The sequence below is a fragment of the Gopherus flavomarginatus genome, chromosome 24 (assembly GCF_025201925.1).
Source record: "Gopherus flavomarginatus isolate rGopFla2 chromosome 24, rGopFla2.mat.asm, whole genome shotgun sequence".
NCBI classification, from domain to species: Eukaryota; Metazoa; Chordata; order Testudines; family Testudinidae; genus Gopherus; species Gopherus flavomarginatus.
The window spans coordinates 4,721,913-4,745,743 of NC_066640.1; the positions used below are offsets into that span (position 1 = coordinate 4,721,913).

At 43.9% G+C, this 23,831-nt stretch overlaps 1 protein-coding gene across 11 annotated transcripts in view; it reads right to left on the bottom strand.

Moving 5' to 3' along the window:
* TCF3 (transcription factor 3) overlaps positions 1 to 23,831 on the bottom strand; it is a 130,855-nt gene that overhangs the window by 91,227 nt on the left and 15,797 nt on the right. Inside the window, exon 1 of one of the 11 annotated variants that reach the window (XM_050933735.1) lies at positions 13,981 to 14,079. The exons of the other annotated variants lie outside the window; for them this stretch is intronic. Coding sequence (XP_050789692.1) covers positions 13,981 to 14,035 — 55 coding nt within the window. The 5' untranslated portion in view covers positions 14,036 to 14,079. Of the gene's footprint in view, positions 1 to 13,980; positions 14,080 to 23,831 lie in introns of those variants that run through there. 11 annotated transcript variants of the gene reach the window in all.

Here is a 23,831-nt window from a genome sequence, read left to right on the forward strand (position 1 = left end):
CCTCCCCACTCATCCAAGCAGTTAGCGTTATAGAAACGCTCTGTATATATGTAAATAGTAGTTACAGATAAAATGCCAGTAAATAGCACTCAAGAATGTGTAGCATAGTTCCTGGGTTTTCAAGAACCAATGAAAGCGATTGTTGTGCCCTGCATATATGGTTTCCCATGTGCAGCTTTTAGTATCAGCACTTAACGGTTCAGTCCCATCAGGGCTAGATTCTTTGATTTAAAATTTCCTTTAAAAAAATTTCATGTGGCAGTTCCTCAAGAGAGCTCCTGTCTGTGGAAGAGCTATTAAAAAAGGGGTTTTATTTTCCTGTTGCGGGAAGAGCACAACTAACACACGAAAGCATTCACAAGAGAAAGAACTACATTCAATGAAATATTACAACGGGAATTGGAACACACTGAGCTCCACTGAACTGTCTTTGGACAAACAACGCAGCCCTGCATGTGAAACAGAAGGAGTCTATTTTGCAGAACTGCTAAACATGCATAAACACCCAAAAATGCTAACCAGTGTAAGTCCTTTAAATGAAATTCACACAAGTCATCAGCACTATTCACTGGAGCAAGCTAGAGACAAAAAGAGAGACCTATTAGATTATCTAGTCCATCTCTCTTCCCCACAGTATGTTGTATTTTCTAGTGCTTTGTCTAGACAGGCGATAACACTTCTTTCTACAGAAAGCTAATAAACCTGACTGGTAAGCTTCAGTTTTAGGAAGTTTTCCCTGACATTCAGCTTAAGTGTCTTTTGTTCTTAACTGCACACTATAACTTAAAAAAAAAATTGAACATCCCATAGCCCTCATCCACCCCCCACCCCCACTCAGAGTAAAAATTCAGGTTGTCACATAAGCACTGACTTATTTTTTCCAGTAGATGCTCCACTCCAGCTCTGCCCTGAAGCCCCACCCCCACACTGAAGGCCCTGCCCTTGCTGCACCTCTTCCTACCCCTGCCCGCCACTCACTGCTCTCCACCCTCCCCCAAGCACCTCCCAGCAGCCGAACAGCTGTGGCTGGTGGGTGCTGAACATCCCCTTTTGCATTTGAACAACACTGAGGGAAAACAATTTGTAACCAGGTCCACGCCCACGAGGTTTTTAGAATGCAGAGAGCCCCTTTTAAAATAAGTAATTTTCTAGCCTTAGCGCTGCAATGGAAACCTTCCAAATGCGAACCAAGCAAAAGCCCAGGAATGTAGTGCTGTCTTCCAGAGTCTACTGTCAGCTCCAGTGCCTCGGCTGTGGCTCAGTTCTCCCAAGCAGAAGACAAGTGACATTAACATGGATTATCTGCCTCTCTACTGCTATACAGAACCAAGTGCAGCAGTTAAATTGACAACCTAACATTTCATTTTGCTGCTGTGAGGGAAAGCAATGAGCAGCAACAGCAGAGATGTTGCAGCATTGGGACCTTTTGGTGGCCATCTCTGATTTTTCATGTTGGCCTCTGGCCTTTAGATTTAGTCTGCTGGCTAGAAGATGAATTAAGGCTTGAAGAAAATTGCCAGTTACCTATACCCTTATTAATGCATGCAGAATAGCTTATCTATTAATAGAATGGTCTCACAGTACCCACAAAGCCACATTGTGCTTTCCTGACATCCAAGATGGGATGCTCCATTTGCTGAGTGCAAGCAGTGCCCGGCCTTGTCTAGATATACATTTGTACCACTTTATACTAAATGGTATGACCTTTTCAACCAATTTAGTTAAGCCAGTGCAAAATGCTGCATAGGAAGCCTTATTTTGGTTTTAAAGTGTCTCTCACCAATTCAGCCAAGGTGGTTTCTTGCCAAGTTAAAACTAAACTGATATATACCACTCCTAAAATAAACCACTCCAATGCAGAGTTTTGCACTAGTTTAATTCAGTTTTAAAACCAATTTAAGTTAAACTCTTGAAACTTTCTTTCATAGACAATCTCTCAGGAACAGATAAATCTATGGCCAGTGAAATTAGCCACAAACTCCTCCAGCAATTAATAGTGCCAGCTACTGGCTAGCCAGATTGACCAGCATACTGACGGAGCCTTAACCCATCAATGAAGTTCCAATTAATAACCAGTTCCCTAGTAGACAACCTTTTCCACCCCTCAGTACCGCACCAAACATGGCATATTTCTTCAAAGGGGACAGATATTTAAGTGGAGAGAGCATGGAAGGAGGAGGAAAAGAGGAGCTTTCTTGCAGATGATACAATTTGTTCCCAGAACATGAGCATGTGTACATAAAACAGTGCTAAAACCCTTCACCCAAATACAAAATCAGACTGTTACCAAGCTGTACACCGAGCAGGGGAAAATGCCATCAGATTTACAACTTTATAATCAACCCCTCCCCTAAATTAGACCTTGCCAGAGTGTGTTGTGAAGGCCAATACTATAACAGGATTCAAAGGGGAGCTAGATAGATTCATGGATTATTATTAGCCACGATGGGCAGGAATGGTGTCCCCAGCCTCTGTTTGCCAGAAGCAGGGACTGGGTGACGGGATGGATCACTTGATAACCTGTTTGTCCATTCTCTCTGGGGCATCTGCCACTGGCCACTGTCAGAGGACAGGATGCTAGGCTTGATGGACCTTTGGTCTGACCTAGTGTGACTGTTCTTAAGAGCAGAGTTTCAACCTACCAGCTAAAATTATCTTTGCAAACATTCTCCCAAAAGTCAGTGCTGCCAGACACCTGGCAGGAATCTGCCCCAAAACAGCTGGCACTGGATGCCGCATCCATTCAGTAACTAGCAGTCAGTGCTGGTGCAGAGTGGCTAACCTGCCCCAGCCACATCCCTGCCCCTCCTACTGGCCACAGAAAGTGCTCCTCTGTCCCACCTGATGAATGTTCTGGATTGACAAATTCCTCCTTCCCTGCACATGTTGGGCTGCTGTCATGTGGGGAACTCTGAAAGCTGCCCAGCCTCTAGATACCAGTAGCTAAGGCCCCTGGAACTGTTTGAGAGATGTGCATTGTAGCCATGACCAGGCAATCCTGAGTGAAACTCCTGTGTGTTAGCAGGGGGTGGGGATTTGCATACGTGAACTGCTCCAACTCTGCTCCGGTTGCAGTTAATGGTAAAACCCTGCCTGACTTCCACAGGAGCAGCCTCAGGGTAACATTAAGTGCCTCTGAAAATCCCACCCGGCATCTCCAGTTACACTCCCTTCTCCGGAAGCCATTCCCTTAAATATGTATCCCTTTTAAAGACCCTCCCAATCAGGGTTTGACCTCCCCCCCCCCCTCCACAAGAGAATGACCTGTGAAGTCTGCATCATTCCAAAGGTGTCTCTCTTTAAAAATAGCATATCCACCCAATGATACACAGGCCTCTCCTGATGCTACAACGTATTGCCTTGACATACAGTCTTGGTTGCTGTTGATTGCTTTGCCTTTATAGCATCTTTATCTATGGCTCTCAATACTTTATAAATGCTAATTAAACCTCAGCAACCCCCCTCCCCCTGGAGAGAGAAATATTATTCTAATCATTTTATATATTGAATCATAGAATATCAGGGTTGGAAGGGACCTCAGGAGGTATCTAGTCCAACCCCTTGCTCAAAGCAGGACCAACCCCAACTAAATCCCCAAATCTCTAAATGGCCCCCTCAAGGATTGAGCTCACAACCCTGGGTTTAGCAGCCCAATGCTCAAACCACTGGGAAACAGAGGTGAAGTGACATGCCCCAGATCACACAAGGTCTGGGGCGAAGCTAGAACAGACCCTAGGAGAACTGAACAGTCTCCCTTTGAACAGAACAAAACGACAGAGGTTATCCCTCAAATGCCTGCATAGGCATGTTCAAAATTATTTACCCCAAATATATCCTTTTGCTTCCACTAAGCATGAATAGTCTCCTCCATCCTCCTGAAGGTTTCACACACTAGGGTGTGGCAACATGAATCTTTATACCTAGCACTCAGAACAGTCTCCTCTTAGGTAGGAAGCACCAGTGCTAAGGGGTTGACTTTAAAAAGCTTTTTAAAAACAAAAGCTTGTAAAGGGCAGACGTTCTGCTCATAAACTTGGCTTCTGAGCTGCCCCAGGAGAGCAGTAAAACGTAGCACTTTTGCTCTCATTTTAGATGCTTCCGTGCCATTTGTCATTGCCAGGATGGAGACAAGGGTGCTAAACCCCAGGAGAAGGGGTATGTCTACACAGCCTGAGGGAGCAGAGCCAGCTCCTCAGAGTTGGATACATGCTACAGCACTGAAAACAGCTGCGTAGACATCGGGGCTCAGGCTGAAGCCCCAGCTCTGAAGCCGCCTCTTCCCTCCCCACTTCAGAGCAGACATGCCAAACCCATGGAAAAAATGCAGAAATTGGGCTTGTTTTTGGCTTAATTGGCTTGTGAGTTGCTTGGTTGGCTTGTAGCAACTTGTTGCCTTTTTTTTTTTTTTTTTTTTAGAATCAGTGCCCAGTAAGCTGGAGCAAGGGGTGGGTGCACGAGAAGAGCGTTGGGGGTGCTCAGTGGGCCCACCTCAGTCCCAGACTGCCCGCTGGGGGGGAAATCTAGTCACCTAGAGTGTTGGGGTTCTTAGGGATTGGCTTGTTTTGAAATGCGATTAGTTTGATTTTTGGCTTATTGTGAAAGTTGGGGTTGCTTATTTACCACACAAAAATTGGCAACTGTGCTTCAGAGCCCAAGCCTGGAGTCTGCTGCAGGTTGCCACTTGCTGCGTAGAGCTAAAACATACCCCGGGGTGCTAAAGCGAGGTCCCCCTCAGACTGGGAAATACAAGTCAACGCTCTAGCTCTTTTTTGTTTGTTTTGTTTCATAAACTTGAGGAGCGGCAGGAAAAGGGAATTCTATGCCATACAGGCTGAGCTTTTCCTCCTGCTCCAGGGAAATGGTGTGCTGGGGGAGAGACACTTTACACTAAAGTTTGTGAAGCTGCATGGAACAGAACAGAAACCAGTGACGGCATTAAGCCTAACACACACCACACATCTGGAATGTGGCTGCACCATGGAACTCCTTCCTGGAACACGAGAAGAGCTGATAAGTAATGGACTGGTCCTGCCACAAAGCAGAGGGAATTACCCTAATGTTCTTCGGTACCATCTCCCCAGGCTAAGAGAAGCACACACTGAGAGAATAAAAACCCTACGTAATCGGGAGGCAGGGCAGTTAATTGGTTAGGGACTCAGGAGACCTTGGCTCTATTCCTACCTCTGCCACGCTTATGGCCTTGAGCCAGCGGTGGGTTGCATGCAGGCTGCAGGTTGATTATGCGGTTGCATGCGGGCTGATTATAGGCCGAGACACATTTTGCCGACGTTGACCATCCGCAGGCATGGCCCTCCATGGCCGCCTGTTCCCGACCATTGCCTTGGGCAGTCACTGCTTTCCCTTTCTGTGCCCCCAATTCCTCTCCCAACCATTGTCTGTTTACACTATCAACTCTTTGGACCATGGATGCACACAATGTGCTGTGCAGCACCTAGAAAACTGGAGGCCTGAGGTGCAGCAATAATAATAATAATAAAACTAGTGCAGGAAAAGACCATATTTCTTCTAGCAAGAGCACAAATGTGCTGAGAACCAGGAGGCTCCATCAGTACAAGCTCTCCAACTGCCTGATACCTCACAGACAGACAGACCAATTCCGATTTGTCTAGGAGTTTCACAATAGCCCCAGGTCTGTGGCAGATTCCCGATGATCTGCTTAGGGAGGCATTTGGAAAAGGAAAACGGGATATTACAAGTGTGCAAAAAACGATTCCCAACAAAATTCAAGGGCTCATTTTCCACTCAACACTAACATTTTCAAAGTCTCAGAATTCTGCTTGGATAAACTTCAGGTTTCCCTGTGGAACCAGTGAATTCTGGAAAAGCCACATTTCTGGGCTTTGAAACTGGAGGTGAAAGTAAATGCAGAATAATGAAAACATTCTACACCCTCAATGCTGCTCCTATCCCCGATGGAATGGTCTGGAGCTGCCCAAGTTAGGAAAATACTTTATGAGGGCAAAAGGGCAAGCAAAAGCTAGCATTTATCTAGGCTTAAAACAATAACTTAAAAATAACCAAGTGTTCGGTTTTGTGTTCCAAAGTAACAGAAACCGAGAAAACTTCTGCAGACCAAGGTGTTCTCTCTTCCTCTTCAGCTGTTTCACACAAAGATGACACAGACCTGTATCCCAGTCACCCTAACACCAGAGGTTGATTACTACATCAGCAGAGAAGGAGACAGGGAAAAGAGAGCCTGAGGACAAGGAAGGGATCCCATCGAGGTATCCAAAAGTCAGCAACAGAACAAGGAATTCAAATCATTTTCATGTTAGTTTTACTCTTCAATTTAAAAATATATTAGGGGGACAGGAGGAATGGGGACGTACGCCATTTTAACATCAAGGTTTCACGTGCACAGATGGGATCTTGGGCATTGTTCTGATTCTCGATAGTTCTCAAAAGATGTTTACCCAACAGGCACTTTCCAAATGGATCATAAGAAAGTGCAGAGTTTACAAAACAAACCTTCATGCCACACTGATACCCCTATTATGCTTGGAGAGTCTTTGTACACTGACTTCCAGAGGGAAGTGTCTTAGAACAACGAGGAAGACCATTGTGCTTGGATATATAAAATTACCCTGGATAAATGCTGTATCACATAAGCTGGGAAAGGGGCAGCAGAAAGAAGCGGGAGTGGAGACAAAGAAAAGTAAGTTTGCTTGATTGACCATTTGAGGACAACACGATGGAGGAGATTTGGCACAAAGTCCCTTCTTCTGGGCACAAAAGAAAACAGAGCCATGAAGGACTTGCTGCTTTCTCACAAGTCACAAATTCACCCGTGACAAGCACTGGTGTAAGCTGCATGTCGGGTATCAGCCAGTCACAAAACAGGGTAGAAGGGCCAAAGTACTTCACCTGCACTGACTGGGCATGCAGCAGATGTGCAAAATGGGTAACTTGACATGTCACATGGGGTGCCGCTAGAAAGGAAGCGCAGAAGCTAGAGGAACTGGGGAGCTGCTTTAACTTATGTCCATCCCTTTCTCAACGTTCTCCAGGCCAAATCCCAGTCTGGCTAAAATCGGTGCCACTTCAATGGGGGCTAGAATTGTCCTTTACAGGAGGAGACATTCCTCCCCAATACAAGAGGCCCATTAACTCTGTGCACTACCTACATCCCAGTTAAGCCCTCAAAATAAAGAAGGGGGAGGACTTAAATGCTGTGTAACCTTCATTCCAGCGCTGTGCACAGAGGTAACTTCCTACCTCCAGTGCCTACTATCCAGAAGATTTTAAAGTACAAAACAGCTCCTGATACTTTCTTTTACAAGAGCGTGGGAGCTAACCCCTCCAATTAACAGCACGGCTGGAGACCCGAGACTGTAGGATCTGTGCATTATAGCTTAGCGCCTGTCATGCTGGCTCCACTCATGGTGAGCCAATTATAGCCAGGTCTGTGTATTTGTAATTCATTGTAGGGATTCTTCCCACCTTTGCCTGACTCGGGAGGCTTTTCAGAATTAAAGCAACACCGGCAGCGGGACTGTCAACAGCCCAAATGCACAGTCAAGGGGGGAAGGTGGGAAGCATCCAACTGGCGTATATAATACTTGGAAGGAAAAGCAGGGTTTAAAAAAAAACGAGAGGGTGGTGAAAAAATCTCAGGAAGTCATCTAGTCATTCCTGCTTTTTACTGAAACAATAGACCCGGGATGCTGGCTAAGTTATAAATAATTCTGCTGGATACACAACACGAACACAAGAGAGGAGCAGGACAACTACAGGCTCATGGGAAGTGACTCACTACCTTTCCTACAACATACCCAAACAAGGACAAATTACACACAAAGGGCCATGCTACGGTTCCATCGAGTCTTGTTATTAAATGGACAATTACGTCATTAGCTATCCAACGTCTTACGAGAAGCAGGGGGAAGCGAAGGAGACAAATTGTGATGGCTAATGGCCACTTTGAACACCACAAGTTAGCACTTCTGGTCACATTAATCGGCCCATGCTGTACTCCTCTGCAGCATCTGGATGGCTGCACTACTAGAGTGCAAACATTGGAGGGGGCCAGACACAGTCACTTTCCAATGGTGTATTTACAATACCAAAGCAAAGCTATTTCAAACCAAACACACCACACAGCCTGACACTCTGGGACCACTACAAGAAAGTGCTCAGAATGGTGAAAATAATGGGAAGCCACTAACTCCATAACATCCTTCTCCTTCTAGAAAGGAAATTACGGTTGCAGTAGAATTTGGCAGTACCGCTGTGATCTGTTTTCCATCTTGGCCCACTGAACTATGAAAATAAATATCCAGCCTAGTAGAGCCAACGCACATTGGCTCTTGCTGCACATCTCCATTGGGATTGTGCTGGATGGGCACCTGATAGACATGCAAGCATCCAAACCAAAGTTCCCAAGTGCTGTTTATTTAACCCCCATCCCACCCCATTACTGTAGTATCTGAGCCCCTCACCACCTTTACTGTAATTAACCTCCCTCCGGTGAGGTCAGAAAGTGCTATTATGGGTATAGTCCTCCCAGGGCCTGGGCTCCAGCCCAAGCCCGAACACCTACACAGCCATTTTCAGCCCTGCAGCCTGAACCCCACCAGACAGAGTCAGCTGACCCAGGCCAGCCATCAGTCTTATCCCTGGGCAAACGCTTGCCCACGGTCACACAGGAAGCCTGTTGCAGAGCAAAGCACTAAACCAGAGTTTCCCTCAAGTCCCAGGCAATTGCCCTAAGCACTGAGCTACCCTTCCTCAACCATATGAGGAACTAGATGATCCAGGAACAACATTGAGCAGCAGTAATAGCGAGATATCTTTGTGCAAGAGTCATGGGAGAAAGGTCTTCCCAGCTATCCTTTTAGACAACGAATGTATGGCACTTGCCTTTTTAAAATACTTCTCAGCTTGTGCTTCCTGACTTGTAATTCCATTACCTGCATCTGGTAATGCAATCATTACAAAACACAAAACCCCCAAAAAACTGTCTTAAAGATTGAGCTGATCTCTGAGTGGCCAAGAGAGGGAAACAGGTAATGGGACAACCAATTCCACCCCCAAAAACATAAGATACACACCCCAGGACTCACTCACTATTTTTCTGAAGCAAGATTCACAGAGGCAGAGGGGGTGAAATGAATCAGGATGTGAAATGAACTCTTTTTAGTTAAACAGCTACTTGCCAAATAAGTCAAGTAAAGCTCAGTAACAACCTTGCATGTCCTTTCGCTACCTCAAAATTTAAAACAAGGATCTAGTCTATTTGGTTTAATTGTCCCTGCAGACAAGGAGAAAAATCCACTTTTCAGCTGAAGATAAAGGTCACTAGGGTAAAAAAAAAAAAAAAAAAAAAAAAAAAAAAAGCCACACACACTATATATAAAGCCCAACTGAAGTAGGGACTTTAAAACCCTTTAAATCAATGTTGCAACTATCTCTCTTAGGAACTCATATGGCCCTCATCATTGTAGTATGCAAGCACCTCACAATTGTAAATGCTTTTATCCACCGTGAGGTAGAGAGGTGCTGCTATCCACTTTCTGCAGATGGGAAACAGACACGGATGCTCAAGTGACTTGCCCAAGGTCACGCAAGAAGTCTGCCGCAGAGCGGGACGTAGACTGGCATCTCCCAAATTTTAGGCTTGTATGCTAACTACTGGACCATCCTTCCTCTCAGGTGACAAACAGACCATCTGGCCTCTGGACTATGCAAAGAGCTCCTCAAACTAGCACTGCCAAGGCAGTTACACCCCGGGAGTGTCTAAGCTAGGCTAGCTTTCATTGAAGTGTCCCACTACATCAGCTCCACCAGTAGGCGCGCTAGCATAGAGCGGGTCCTACTAGCACAGACATACTATCCAGTCCTGGGCTCAGGGTAGGTCTAGAATCCGAGGTGGTCCGTGGCTCCCTGCACCACTGCTCCAGCTGTTGCTATAGCAAACGGTGGGAAGAAAAGAGTAACAGAGATTTGGCCTTTCACTCCTGCTCACCCCCCCAAAAAAATATCAAGAAAATGCTGGAAATCAAAGGTGCCAGGAGTCGTAGTAGCCAGGACATTCGTTTTGCTAGAAGGGAGTTTGCTATTGAAAATGACCCGCTTAAGACAAAATGCCAATTCCTCACTTCAGACTTGCCTCTTTGCATTTTGGAGAAGGCAGGGATGGCCACACAGCTAGACATGTTAGTCTGAGGGTTGCGAGCAAGTGTGCAAGACACTGAGCTGCAACTGAAGGAACAAGGAGCTCTTGCTAAATACATTTAAAAAAAAACAAACAAGACACCAAATTTGATCGGAATGTACATTTATCTTCTCACAAAATGCCAGACTTGGAGGCCATTCATTTGGATAAAATCCAGTTCCACATTGAAATTCAGTCGGACTTTCAAATGCAAATATCAAGAGAAGAGCAACATATGGTGGAGGTTAGTACTTATTTTTCCTAATTAAATGGTATACTGCTGTTTTGTATAACAATGTTAATAGGGCGTTAACAAGCCTTTGGAAGGGAGACCCCCTCACTTAAAAAAAACCCCAGAGGTAGAGAGACTGGCAACTCCATGTTTTCCCTATGCTAGGAAGCAACTGTGTATTTAACCACATTTTTCCATGGTCTTGTTCATCGGTCAAGACAAGTCAACCCCCCACCCCCACCCGAGTCTCCCACTGTTTAGAGATGGGAAAGGAACAGGCGCATTAGAGGGCTATAGGCCATATTGGCACAATCCAGCAGGTGAAAAGGCAATTGGCAAAACTCTGAATTCTCCTTCCAGAGCTTCTGCTCTCAACTACTGAAGCTGCCATTCTGCTGATGTGTCACATACAGGATCCATTTTGGTTTAGGCAGCCTTTTGCACCCACGGAGATCTGCAAGCGGACTAGAACTGAAGCCCACTCACTCCCTTTTTAGGCAGGATGCTGGCCCATTTTTTGCCATAGTTTTTGACATGTCACCTACATCAGGTGCAGAATCTTCACCCACCGTGGAAAGGAGGGTTTTTCAAACCACAAAATCTGTGATGCAAAGGAGAAAGGTAAAGGTAGGAATTCTACCTCTCCACCCACAGGGAAGAACCAGGGCAGTGTGCATTCAATACTACAATTCAGAAAACATGTAGTCAGTCAGTCCAACCAGGAACATTTGGTAGGAAAATCTCGAAGAGTGGGTTCTATTCAGGAAAGCAACTCTTAGCAGCCTCGAGAGGGTCCAGTGTTATACTGTGCAGCATCTGCCTTTCCCAGAGAATCTGACACTCCTGCAAACTCGCAGCTCAGTTTCCAGATCCCAGGCATCCTTTCTTGCTGTGCACAGTCACAGATCAAAGATACTTCCCTTAGAAACACTGGGCTTTGCTTCTTGGGGGAATTGGACCTGGCAGTTGGAACTCAGTTAAGGAATGATCAATGAACCAGAGAGGATGCAGCTCATGCTCTGATTGATGTGCCGAGCCAACAGAAGTAACAAACTTACTTTGCGACAGTAAAGCAGACATGTCTGACTACACATGGAGCAAGGGAGTGTGGGGATGCCATTTTTGGTCAGTTACATTTTAGAGTTAAATATGTACCGTTATTAGGAAGCCACTCACTGTCCTGCAGACAAGATAAAGGAAGAAGCACGGATGCCTGGAAAATCTAAGTTTATGCCTCCTAAAGGTTAAAATTTTTCAAATGATTTTTTTCCATCAGCTCAAAAATTCAAGAAAATGTTGGATTTATAAAAAACTGTTCAAAGTAAAAAGAGCTGCCTCCTCTTCTCTCATTTTTTTCCTTTTCGCACTCCTAACTTTTGAAAATGTCCTCACTTTGAGAAGCAGCAGAGTTGTACAGGAAGTAAGTTAAAAGGCTGGAGGTGGGAGCCTGAAAAAAATTCAATAAAACTTAAACAGTCACAAATCTGTACAGAAATGTGTTTAACACATTCCATTTTGAAACCTGCAGAATCAAAAGAATTTTAAAGATTTCAACATTTTTCATGATCCCCTTGCCAAACTTTTCAATGAGTTTTTCTCCTAAATCTATTGAAATGAGTTTGAGTTTTGTTAAATATCCTGAGCAGATGGCAGGAAAAAATTCTGCTATTTAAAAAATTACAGTAGAACCTCAGAGTTACAAACACCTCGGGAATGGAGGCTGTTCATAATTCTGAACAAAATATAGTTGTTTCAAAAGTTTACAGCTGAACACTGACGTAATACAGAAGAAAAATGCTGGTTTTAACCATCTTAATTTAAATGAAACAAGCACAGAAACAGTTCCCTTCCCTTGTCAAATCTTCATTTTTAAACTTTCCCTTTTTTTTAGTAGTTTAAATTTAACACAGTACTGTACTGTATTTTATTTTATTTTGGGGGGGCATGTCTCTGCAGCTGCCTGAATGCATACTTCTAGTTCCAAATGAGATGTGTGGTTGACTGGTCAGTTCATAACTCTGAGGTTCCACTGTATTTATCATCTCCCGATCTCATTTTTAAGTTTATCTTTAAATCCACCTTTAATCTAATCTTTTTAAAAGTGGGTTTACCCCTCCCCCCATGCCTTTAGGGCACATAAAGGCAACGCAAGACAGCTGAGGTGCGTTTTTCCTTTCTCTAGTTATTTTACATTCAAACCAACAGGAATATCCGACCTTCCCTGATTTTGCTAGATCTCAGAGTGCGGCCACTGGACTTGACCTCCTTTGACAAAAAGGGGCTCTGAATTGTCAACAAAGACATCCTTCCTCCAAAATGCCTATTAGGCACTGAAATCAAAAACCTCCATAAAGTTCTAGACAGCCTAAAAGTGCCATCCCCTCGTTGCTTAAGTCTCTTTTTACGCTCTCTAGCACCATAAAATCTTTCAAGGCAGGCATGATTAGAATTTCTAATATAAAATAGGACATCAAATTCTAGGAGTTTTGTACATCACAAAGCAGCAAGGGGGGAGGGGGAAGAGGTCACACACCCAATTCTATGGCCTTCCCCACATCCCCATAAAAAGACCAATCTGTCAAGATTCTCTAGCCTAGATGATAAGCCAATTCCTCAACATCCATGGAGAGGCATCTGCTGCATCTACCTTCTATGAGTACAGAGAAAAGGCCAGTTCCAAGTTCAGAATTTGCTACAGAATACTTTCAGCATTGTGTACATACAGAAGATGCACCAGTTTACAACTTCTGGTGAGTGTTTATCCCGATTTAGTTAAACTGGTGCAAAAGGCTGTGCACAAACACTCAAAACAAATTTAGCCTAAACCTGTTCCCTAATCAGCTCAAACCAAACCAATATAAGAGACTGTCCACACAGGAAGTTGTAGTGGGTTAACCAAATGTATGTTTTTAGACCAAATTAGTAGACTGGTACAACCCCTTTGTGTGGGCCCACTTATTTCAGTTCAAGAGTTTAGTTTAAATTTATTCCCAATTGACTTCAGCTAAACTGAAATAAGCCACTCAGACTGAAATAAGTCTCCATACAGAGGGTTGTACCAGCTTAAATTGGCTTAAAAACATGCATTTAGTTAAGACTGAGCAAGTAAGTGTGTGCAGACAAGCCCTGCGTTAGTCTGCAAGCCAGTGTCTGCTTGGACAGCACCTCGTGTACTTGCGAAGATGTAGAAATAAGAACCCCAAGACTGCTCAGTATGCATCAGAGTAAGACGGAAAACTGTCTAGTCTTGTAAATTAAAACCCACTGAAACGAGAGTTAGCCCAGATACTACCCTGGTGAAAGCAGCAAAGAATCCTGTGGCACCTCATAGATTAACAGACGTTTTGGAGCATGAGCTTTCGTGGGTGAATACCCACTTCTTCAGATTCACCCTGGTGAATGCGCTGTCAGCTTTAACATAAACCTGCCCCCTTAAACGTCTCACCCAAAGATAGCACTACCAAAATGAAGCACTCCCTCCACACAACCCGTGTTGCATTAGGTCACCGGCACTGCCCAGGAGCCCTAGAGTTCATCTACACAGTGAAACAGCTATTGTGGAGTAGAAGTGTACCTGGATCCACTTTGGAAGCGGATGAAGCTGACCCACACGAAGGCACTCGTCGCATGGAGTAACAGGGTCCCCATGGGGAGCTAATGCATAATAGCTATTGTGCTTTTAATTCTGTACAGCACCTAGCACAATGGGGTCCCAGTCCATGATGGGCACTCCTAGACATTACAATACAAATAGGAAATCATAAATAACTTCTCCACATAGACAAGCCCCCTACTCTCTGTGTAACTCAAGCTCTCACTAAGCGCACAGGAAGGCCATCACCAGCTGGGCTACACTTCAACCAGAGCTCGTTCTGCTGCGCCACTGCCCATCGACAGATGCTCAGTGGCGCCCTAAAGAAAACGTCCCCAGAACATAGTGCCCACATTTGCCTCTGGTAATCTCTTACTCTCAGTCCCCGCTACATTTTCCAGTCCCTATACAATTAAGCATTCAGTGCTGCTATATATTTCACACTGCATTTCATGCCTCATTTGGCAACAAAATTAATTAAATTTTAAGTCAACACCGAAGGACTACAGTACCTTTTCCCCCCCTCTATGGCATACAGAGCTCAGCTTGTTGAAACTAATATTCTAATCAAGACTGCCAAAGTATTGTGGAACTATCTCTGTATGAGGAGGGCAAGGTACAGATGCCTGCCATTCGCCCTCATCCCCCTCTGCACACACTAGAACTACCTCCCGTTTGCTTCACCGTGTCTCTGTAGAGCCCTTCAATTCCCTGGTGTGCCACCTTTTATTGAACACCAGGAGTGGCTGCATTAAAAAGTGGCCACTGTTAAACTTTAATTGCTCTGGGGAAATAAGCCTCCTGCACTGCCTGTCATGAACAGTGGTGAAGTGGGTGCAAAGCAGCCAATGGGCACTCACTTTTGTGGCTTCAAGCGGCTCTCTCCCCACTGGAAAGGGATTGACCTAGCAAAGGGCGTCCCAAGGCAGGCTGCCCCTTCGCCCACTAGCCTCCCAGAACTGCATACATCCAGCTGGCCTGGTGGCCTAGGGGTAGGCTCTAGCCTATGGTGCTGCTTCACGTCATGGGGGAGACCTGGCAGCTGAAGAGAAAGTTATACAGATGTTAGTCACATTGCTCAATGCACTCAGATACTATGGTGATGAATGGTATGAGAATGGATAGAGAACAGAACAGTATCCAAAATGCAGCCAGCCTTCCTTCTTCCAGAAGAGACAGCTTACTGCAGTGCTTCTGAACCTCTTCTGTACCACAACGCTCTTCTCTAGATTAGGGACCTCCTTTTCCCTTTAGCTGGGACTCCTCTATTATTTAGCAATGTGGGAAAGGGCAGGGTGGCCACCACCCACCAGGTTGAGAACCTGATATGCAAAGATGTGGGCAAGCGTCTGGCGTAGCCAAGGCAGCTAAAGATTCTATGTAAACACACTGCTTTGCAACACAGAAGATGGGGTTTCATGCATTAGAACCTCTGGTCCGGACAAGCGATGCAGAGGCCAGTTATGGATTATGGACTTTTGAGCTTCAGCAAGAACAGGGAAGGATGGAATCCTGGGATTCTTGCCTGAAATGCAGGTGCAGACTCACAATAAGTCAAGGCAGACAGAGGAGCTATGTAAACTAGTGAGTGCCAGGGTGAGGAGAAGCAGCAGCTAATTAAAGTGACCCAGTCTGGTTTGAGGGAAACTACTGTGTGTCGGGGAAGTGGTGGGATGATCTGATGCTCTCCCATTAGCCCACAGAGGGTGTGACAACCCCCATCAGAGCCTCATGGGCCTGTGATTCAGTAAACAAGCAGCACCAAAATCCACTTTCAGTGGAAATTTGTGGCTCAGCAGAGTGCTGCTGCATTTTACATACACACTAAAAAGAGAGACAGACAGACAGACAGACATCAGTACGTTCCTGATGGGGATTTAACAAGCCCAATTCAAAAACTGGATCTCAGAGCCATAGTTATACATCCCTCTGTACACATATGAAATAAAATAACTTGCAAAGGAGGCTGTGGCTCACTGGGGCAGGGACATAACTTCTTGTGTGTTTGTACAGCCCTTAAAATGCAGGTTCTGAGCCCGGCTGAGGACTTTGGGCAATGCAGTGACAGAAGGAATTCTTACCGGCATCTTTCAGAGGCATTAAAATAAATTTCTAAACCATGTCACAGCAAAAGCCATGCAGAGTAAAAAACAGCTCAGTGTAGGTGTTAAATTCTATGCTGGGGTGGCCATACTGCAGCTCGCAAGCCCAGTTAAAGTGTGGCTCAAGGAGCCCCCCACCCCTTCCCGTTCTTCACCTACCACACGTGGGGAGAGGAGCTCAGGCCTTCTGCCCAGCAGGGAGCAGGGGCAGCATCTGCCAGGGTTTGGGGCTTCAGCAGGAGCAGGCCTGGAGCCCCACGCTGCAGCAGTTGCCTCCTACAGGGCGGAAGCCACAAGACCCCTCTCTCCACATGGCTAGAGGTCCTAGCCCTACCAACTCGCCACAGGGAGGAAGCCCCAAGCCCCGGCAGGTTTGCCCTGGCTCTGAAGATTGTCGTATGTGGTTTGAAGGGTCATTAACTTTGGCCACCTCTGTTCTATGCATATTTCTCTCTCTCTCTCTGTCTCTCTCTCACACACACACACACACGAGAGCAAGTTAAGCCTGCCATAACTATGAATATCCTGACTTCTGCAGATGTTAAATATCCCTCTAGTACTAACTTAATTAAATTTAGTTTTGCAGATGAATTTAAAATAAAGAATTCCTGTACTACTGTAGGTGTGATTTAGGTATACACTGTGCTTTCTGGAGCCGGGTCCCCTACAGAGCATGCAGAATTTGAAATTGGCAGCACCAAAGTCCAGCAGAAATGCTTGCCAGACCTGCTGAGCCCCTTCCAAAGCCATCTTCCCTTTTTGGAAGGAGCCCAGTCAGCCTGGAAAGCTTTCAGTTGTGACAGTGAGCCAACTGCAAAATTTTGCCTATGCAATACAGCAGAATTCGATATGATCATGTGATCTAATGATTATACATTCAGACAGCCATCGTACAGGGACTCAGGAGCAGGGGTGACTGGCCAGAGTCCAGACTAGCTAGGCAACATCTTTACCAATTTAGGACCCAAGCCCGCAATATGTACAGTACTTACACACAATCCCATGTCAGCAGGGTTTGAATTGGGCTGACAGGGCTGCACGTGGTATTCTAGACAACAAGACGACAATCTTTCATTTAAAAATAACGGGCTCCAGCTCTCATGGTTGCAAAGAGAAGATTGAAAATGTGACAATACAAACAAAAAAACATGACACTCGGTAGGTGATTTTTCAATGCTTATGTCTTTTTCCTCATTTTTGGTAAAGAGTATTTTGAGGCTGCGAGGGGATTTTTTTCTTCCTTTTTTAAAAAGTTTCTTGAAACACATTACCATTCATTTGCCCTCACTGGGTACTAAGTCCTGGTCACCACACAGCTCTGGTATCAGTATGACTAAGTTACTGATGCGATTTCCCCCCATCTTCCCTCCCACCCTCAGCCCCCCAATAATTATACTGGTACAATCCCCAACGTGGATGCACTTATAGTGGTACTACCCTTCTTATCCAGAGGGGTTCTACTGCTTTAGTTAGACCAGCACAGTTAAAGGGGCACAATTTCTGTTTGCAGACAAGGCCTGAGTCAAGTCTGAAGTTTGTAATGAGAAGCTGTTGGTTATGAGAGTGTAATAAAGCTTTGGAGATAACAGAGGCCGGGGAGGGAGGGAGGGGGAAGAGAAGAAGAGTGCTTTTCCTCACTTCAGAATTTTTCAGATGGACAAAATTTTAAACATGCCTCTCTCTCACCCCACTGCCCTCCTCCCTCAATTTTTCTTTCTAGGTAGAAAAACTAGCAAAAGAAATTTCAGCCCAAAGGGTGAATTTTTTCCCCTTCAGGAAGTTAAATGCACATAAAGACAAGATAAATTAGAGTAATAAGTCACCAGGACCAGATGGTATTCACCCAAGAGTTCTAAAGGAACTCAAAATTGAAATTGCAGAACTAGTAACTGTGGTGCGTAGCCTATCACTTAAATCAGCTTCTGTAGCAGATGACTGGAAGCCAGCTCATGTGATACCAATTTTTAAAAAAGGCTCCAGAGGCAATCCTGGCAATTAAAAGGCCAGTAAGCCTAACATCAGTATCAGGCAAATTGGCTGAAACAATAGTAAAGAACAGAATTATCAGATACATACATGAACATGATTTGTTGGGAAAGATTCAACAGGACTTTTAAAAAGGAAATCATGCCTCATCAATCTATTATAATTCGGGGGGGGGAGGTGAGGGGGAAGTAACAACAAACATATGGACACGGTGATCCAGTTGATAAAGTGAATCTGGACTTTAAGAAAGCCTTTCAGAAGGTCCTTCACCAATGGCTCTTAAGCAAAGTAAGCAGTCATGAGATAAGAGGGAAGGTCCTCAAGGATCAGTAACTGTTTAGACGATAGGAAACAAAGGATAGGAATGAAAAAAAAAAGTCAGTTTTCACATGGAGACAGATAAATAGTGCGGTTCTGCAGGGATCTGTACTGGGACCAGTGCTGTTCAACATATTCATAAATCATTTGGAAAAAGGGGCAAACAGTGAAGTGGCAAAATTTGCATGATACAAAATTACTCAAGGTAATTAAGTTCAAAGCAGACTACAAAAAGTTACAAAGGGATCTCACAAAACTGGGTGTCTGGGCAATAAAATGGCAGATGAAATTCAATGCTGATCAATGCAAAGTAATACACCTTGGAAAACATAATCCCAACTATACATACAAAATTGATGGGGTCTAAATTAGCTATTACCATTCATGAAAGATCTTGGTGTCGTGGATATTTCTCTGAAGTCATCCACTCAGTGTGCAGCGGCAGTCAAAAAAAAGCTAACAATGTTAGGAAAGGAATCAATAAGATCAAAAATATCTGAGCCACTATATAAATCCAAGGTATGCCCACACCTTGAATGCTATGTGCCATTCTGGTCACCCCATCTCAAAAGATATATTAGAAGTGGAAAATGTTCAGAGAAGGGCAACAAAAATGATTAGAGGGATGAACAGCTTCCATATGAGGAGAGATTAAAAAGACCGGGACTGTTCATCTTGGAAGAGAGACTATTAAGGGAGTATATGACAGAGGTGTATAAAATCATGACTGGTGTGGAGAAAGTAAGTGTTATTTACCCCTTCACATAAAAGAACCAAGGGTCATCCAATTAATTTAACAGGAGCAGGTTTAAAACAAACATCAAGAAATACTTCTTCACACGTCGCACAGTCAACCTGTGGAACTACTTGCCGGGGGTGTTGTGAAGGCCAAAACTCCTGGGTTCACAACAGAATTAGATCAGTTCATGGAGGAGAGGTCAATCAATGGCTATCAGCCAAGATGATCATGGATGCCACCCCATGCTCTGGGTGTGCTAAACCTCTGACAGACATAAGATGGGACTGGATGACAGGGATGGATCACTCAATAATTGCCCTGTTCTGTTAATTCTCTCTAAAGCACTTGTCATTGGCCACTGCTGGAAGATAAGATACTGGGCTAGATGGACCATTGGGCTGACCCAGCAGGGCTGTTCTTATGTTCACGGGTAATGAACATGCCTTCTCAATCATAAGTACAGAACTGTCAGTACAATACTATATTGTTATATCTCCAATTACCAGAGAAATATTTGTATTTGTTCTTGGAGCATCTTTGTTTTGAGTGATAACATGGCCACCTTCGCTGCACTCCTTCAAGAAACATGTTTCTCTTACTGGATTAGAATTCTGTTGTGTCTGCCTCAGGATCTCCCCTTTTCCCCTCCTTCCCCATGGCTTATAAAAAAAACTTTTGAAGACAAATACTGGGGAGGAAAGAAAAAAGGAAAAGCCTTGTCCCAGTGTTTCTGACTGCAGAGATGCAAGAGCAGCCACTGCAAAGGCAAGGCAAGTGCTAGGAGCAGGAATGTGTATTCAAGAATATGAGGGGGATCAGAGACTGAAGAGTGAACTGAGGTGTTACTTTAGATTAATGGAGACAAGTGTGAAGATATTACTCTTCTCTTTGTTCTACACAGGATGTTACTTCCTGCCAGTTAGAATTCCCTTCCCTCACCTCCAGAAACGCTCCTCTTTCCCCCCAGCCCCTCAATTTTTTTTTAATCCCACTTTCTGTATCCTGGTCCATGGCTTTTCAGAATCAGCACCAAGGAAAGTGGAGGAAGAGACATCTCCCCTGCAAAGTTCTATTTGTAAGGAAGGGCACAAGGAAGTGGGCAAAAGAGTTAAAAACTAAGTGACTAAGGGTACGTCTACACTACACTTTTGTCAGTATAACTTATGTCACTTGGGGGTGTGAAAAAACCCACATCTCTTAGCGACATACGTTACACTGACAGAAGCGCTGGTGTGGACAGCACTACGTTGGTGAGAGAGACTCTCCTGCAGACATAGCTACTGCTACATATTGGGGGTAGTTTAATTATGTCTCCCGCATATAGAATGGGCACACAGGAAATCTTACTACAGCACAGCTGCATCGGTGGTCTCTAGTGTAGACATGGTCTAAAAAGCTTAAGTCTCCTTCCAAAGTGACTTAGACGCTTGGGAGAAAGACAATGGACCATAACCACTTACCCTACCTCACTTTTTAAAATTGACTCAAGTGCCTAAGCTACTTAGACACTTTTGAAAACTGTAGTCTAAGTTCCTCATCTTCCTAAATGTACATCAGTTGGTCTATATTAATGTAAACATTAAGACTGAAGGATTCTGTATTTTTCAAGCTAACGACACCTAACACATGCTTAGCAAATGCCTTGCAAAATCCTACTTGATCATAGCAAGTTTTTTCCCTTTAAAAACAGAGTAAAAGGTTTTTTCATAATAAATTAGGGTCACAGTAAAATATGGGCAAGCAGATTTTGTACCTGGACTGATAATTTGTTTTTAAATTAGTGTTTTGCAATGCTGCTGAATCAGAAATGATACACAAGTAAAATAAATCCAACAGCCTAAAATAAGTAATTTAACTACAGAAATATCAATGCTAAATATCAAGCCACGTTTTTGCACCTCATGTCTACCTTTCACGATATATCAGAACAGCAAAAACTAAAAGCCCATAACACCCACTTCTGCATAATCCAAATGTGGGAAATAATTTAATTTAGTAGGAAAACATTATACAACCAACTATTAAAAGCTTCTGGCAACTATTTATCAGTCTGAAATTCAATCCTTGACTGGATTTCAATAGAAGACACTGCATTTAGCTCTTCAAGACTCTCTCTCACTGAAATTTTTAGTTTCTTTTACTTAAGATGTGCAAGTTGGCTTCTCAGCATGTTAAATAATGAACGAAGTGTCACTTTAATATCCACAGATCTGCTGCAGAAGGCAGAGTGCTCTTACTCTCTACCCCCTTCCAAAAAAAAAAAAAAAAAAAAAAACAAAAAAACAAACAAAAAAAAAAAAAAAAAACCCTCTACCCATGCACACAGGACCCCTCAACTGCACCTTTCGGATATGGCCTAATAAATGGTTGCATGCCCATACGAAGTAATCAAATCTTCAAACAGCTCACGCAGAGCACCAATTAAAGAGACACTCATCTTTCACAGAATTTATGACTTTCAGTGTTGTTGCCACAGGTATTTAAGGCCGAATGTTGTTTAAAGTGAAGTTTAAAAAGGGATGCAGACTCACCTCCCTCCAGGGAGAATGCATTTGACTTTGTTCAGTAGACTATAACTTAAAACTTGTTACATGCAGCAACTTGTAACTCTGAAAAACTCCCTTGTTAGCCAGCCTCAAATATGCTATATGAACTTGCCCTGATCAAAGCAAGTCCCTCCACAACAAACCTCAGCTCCCGATCTTGCTAGCAAATAGGTGTAGAACAAACTTTGAAAGAGGAGGGGGCAGGACCACAGTGTAGTGGCAAAAGGGGATTTCTCCCCCACAGCTCCCTTTTACAGTCCTCAGGCTAGAATGTTCCCTTGACTACAAAGCAAGAAGGGAAACAAATTTAATCACAAATTTTGTTACTCAAGACAAAGCCATTTCATTGCCATGTTTTTATTTGTTGCAAGCAGAATAATCCATCAGCAGGAGCCATGCTGGGCGACCGGTAACCAGACACACAACTGAAGCTCAGCATGCTTTTGTCTCTAAGATATTCTTGAACCCTCTTCAAATTTGGTGGAAATATGCAGCACTGCTACAGAGTTCTTCGAAATGTAAGAGGCTAAGACAGCCAAGTGCAGCATTAGTTCACCAAAACACCACCATCATGGGAGCTCTCTTCAAGTTCTACACAACCCCAAAGCACTTTATAAAGGAAGGAGCAAGTTGGATACTGTGATCCTATAGAAAACTCAGCAGCCATTATCTGTTCTGTTCCACTGGCAAGTTACGCACTGCTCTGCAGTTACGGAACAACAACAGCAACTCCAAAGCTAAGGTTGGAAGGATACTGATTCTACCACCACCCCCTACTGCCCTTTTAAACATCAATTTTAAAAAAAAAAAAAAAAGGTAATTTCCACGTAAAATGTAATATACATGGTGCCCCGTCAGAGGCAGAATTTATTTGGAGTATTTTTGAGGAGGAGGGCAGTTGGATCAGGTTAGTCATCTGTGAGCTATGATGTATCAAATAACTGGCATTTTAATTTTGGAAAAAAGTCTTAACCTTTATGCCATTGCAAATATCCGACAGCTTGGCCTAGAAAGTCTAAAACTCAAGCCAATAGGCATATATTGGATATGCAGAGGGAAATAACTGAAAAAGTTCTTAGGACAGGGGAGTTGGTAACATCAAGAGAATTTAGGAGCACAAAGGCACTGGGATTTGTGCTCCTAACCACCTTAGGTAATCCCCCATAGAGCCTAGTTTTAGACTCCAGTTTTTAAAATCTTGGCTTAGGTAACTACATCTTCCCATGTCTGGAATGTTTATCTGGAAAGCTCTCGTTGCAACACAAAGTCTCTGTGAAGATGTTACCTTTCCTGAGGAGTCCTGTGTGTGTCAAAAATCCTGCAGACACAGCTTGCACGATCTGTGCAACTAGGAACACATGTGGTAACCATTTTCCTCCATCTAATCAGGGGAGAGAAGCAAGACTGACAGGGCAGAGTTAAGGTTACCACTGGAAATGTAAACTGATTTTCCCCTGAGAGATTTAAGAGACAAAGCAGGGGGAGATGGAGGAGTGTTTATATATAAACTAGCCCCAGAAAATGTCAACTTTACTGAATATAAAAGTGAGGAAATCCCAACATTAGTACCTGGGATTTACTTAGCACTTTACACACACAGAAGGTGGTCACATTTGCCTCAAGGAGCTTCTAGTCTGAATAAATCCTACAGGACGTGGGACAACAGCTCAGGAAAGGGAGGGTAAGAGTATTCTCAATTAGGATTTGAAAAGCATTCTAACTTGGTTGGTTTTGTCATAGCAATTCTCTTGTAATACTGTTTTAAAGTTAATATTGACGCCTATTTACCAGCCTGGTGTTTGGCAAGACCACCTTATTTTACCAAGTGCTGACAATTTGGCCAAGCCACCCACAAGCACTGTTTCATTGCTCTTTTCAATTCTGATTTCCACCAGGGAGTGAAACATTCTAACAACTTATCTGAAAAAAAAAAGCACTGTAGTCCAGCAATGGGAGCCTATGTTATAGTGGGAGACTGCAGTGAGGGTGCTAGCAGCTATAGCGAGCTATTGTCTACCACCATATTAAACTAAAGTATGGCAAAAAGGCACTCTGCCCTCTTGACATGGATCTAGGTCTTCAAATTAGCAGAGATCTTAAGGAAGGTTATGACTCAGGCCTTTTTTTATGCCAACAGTTGCA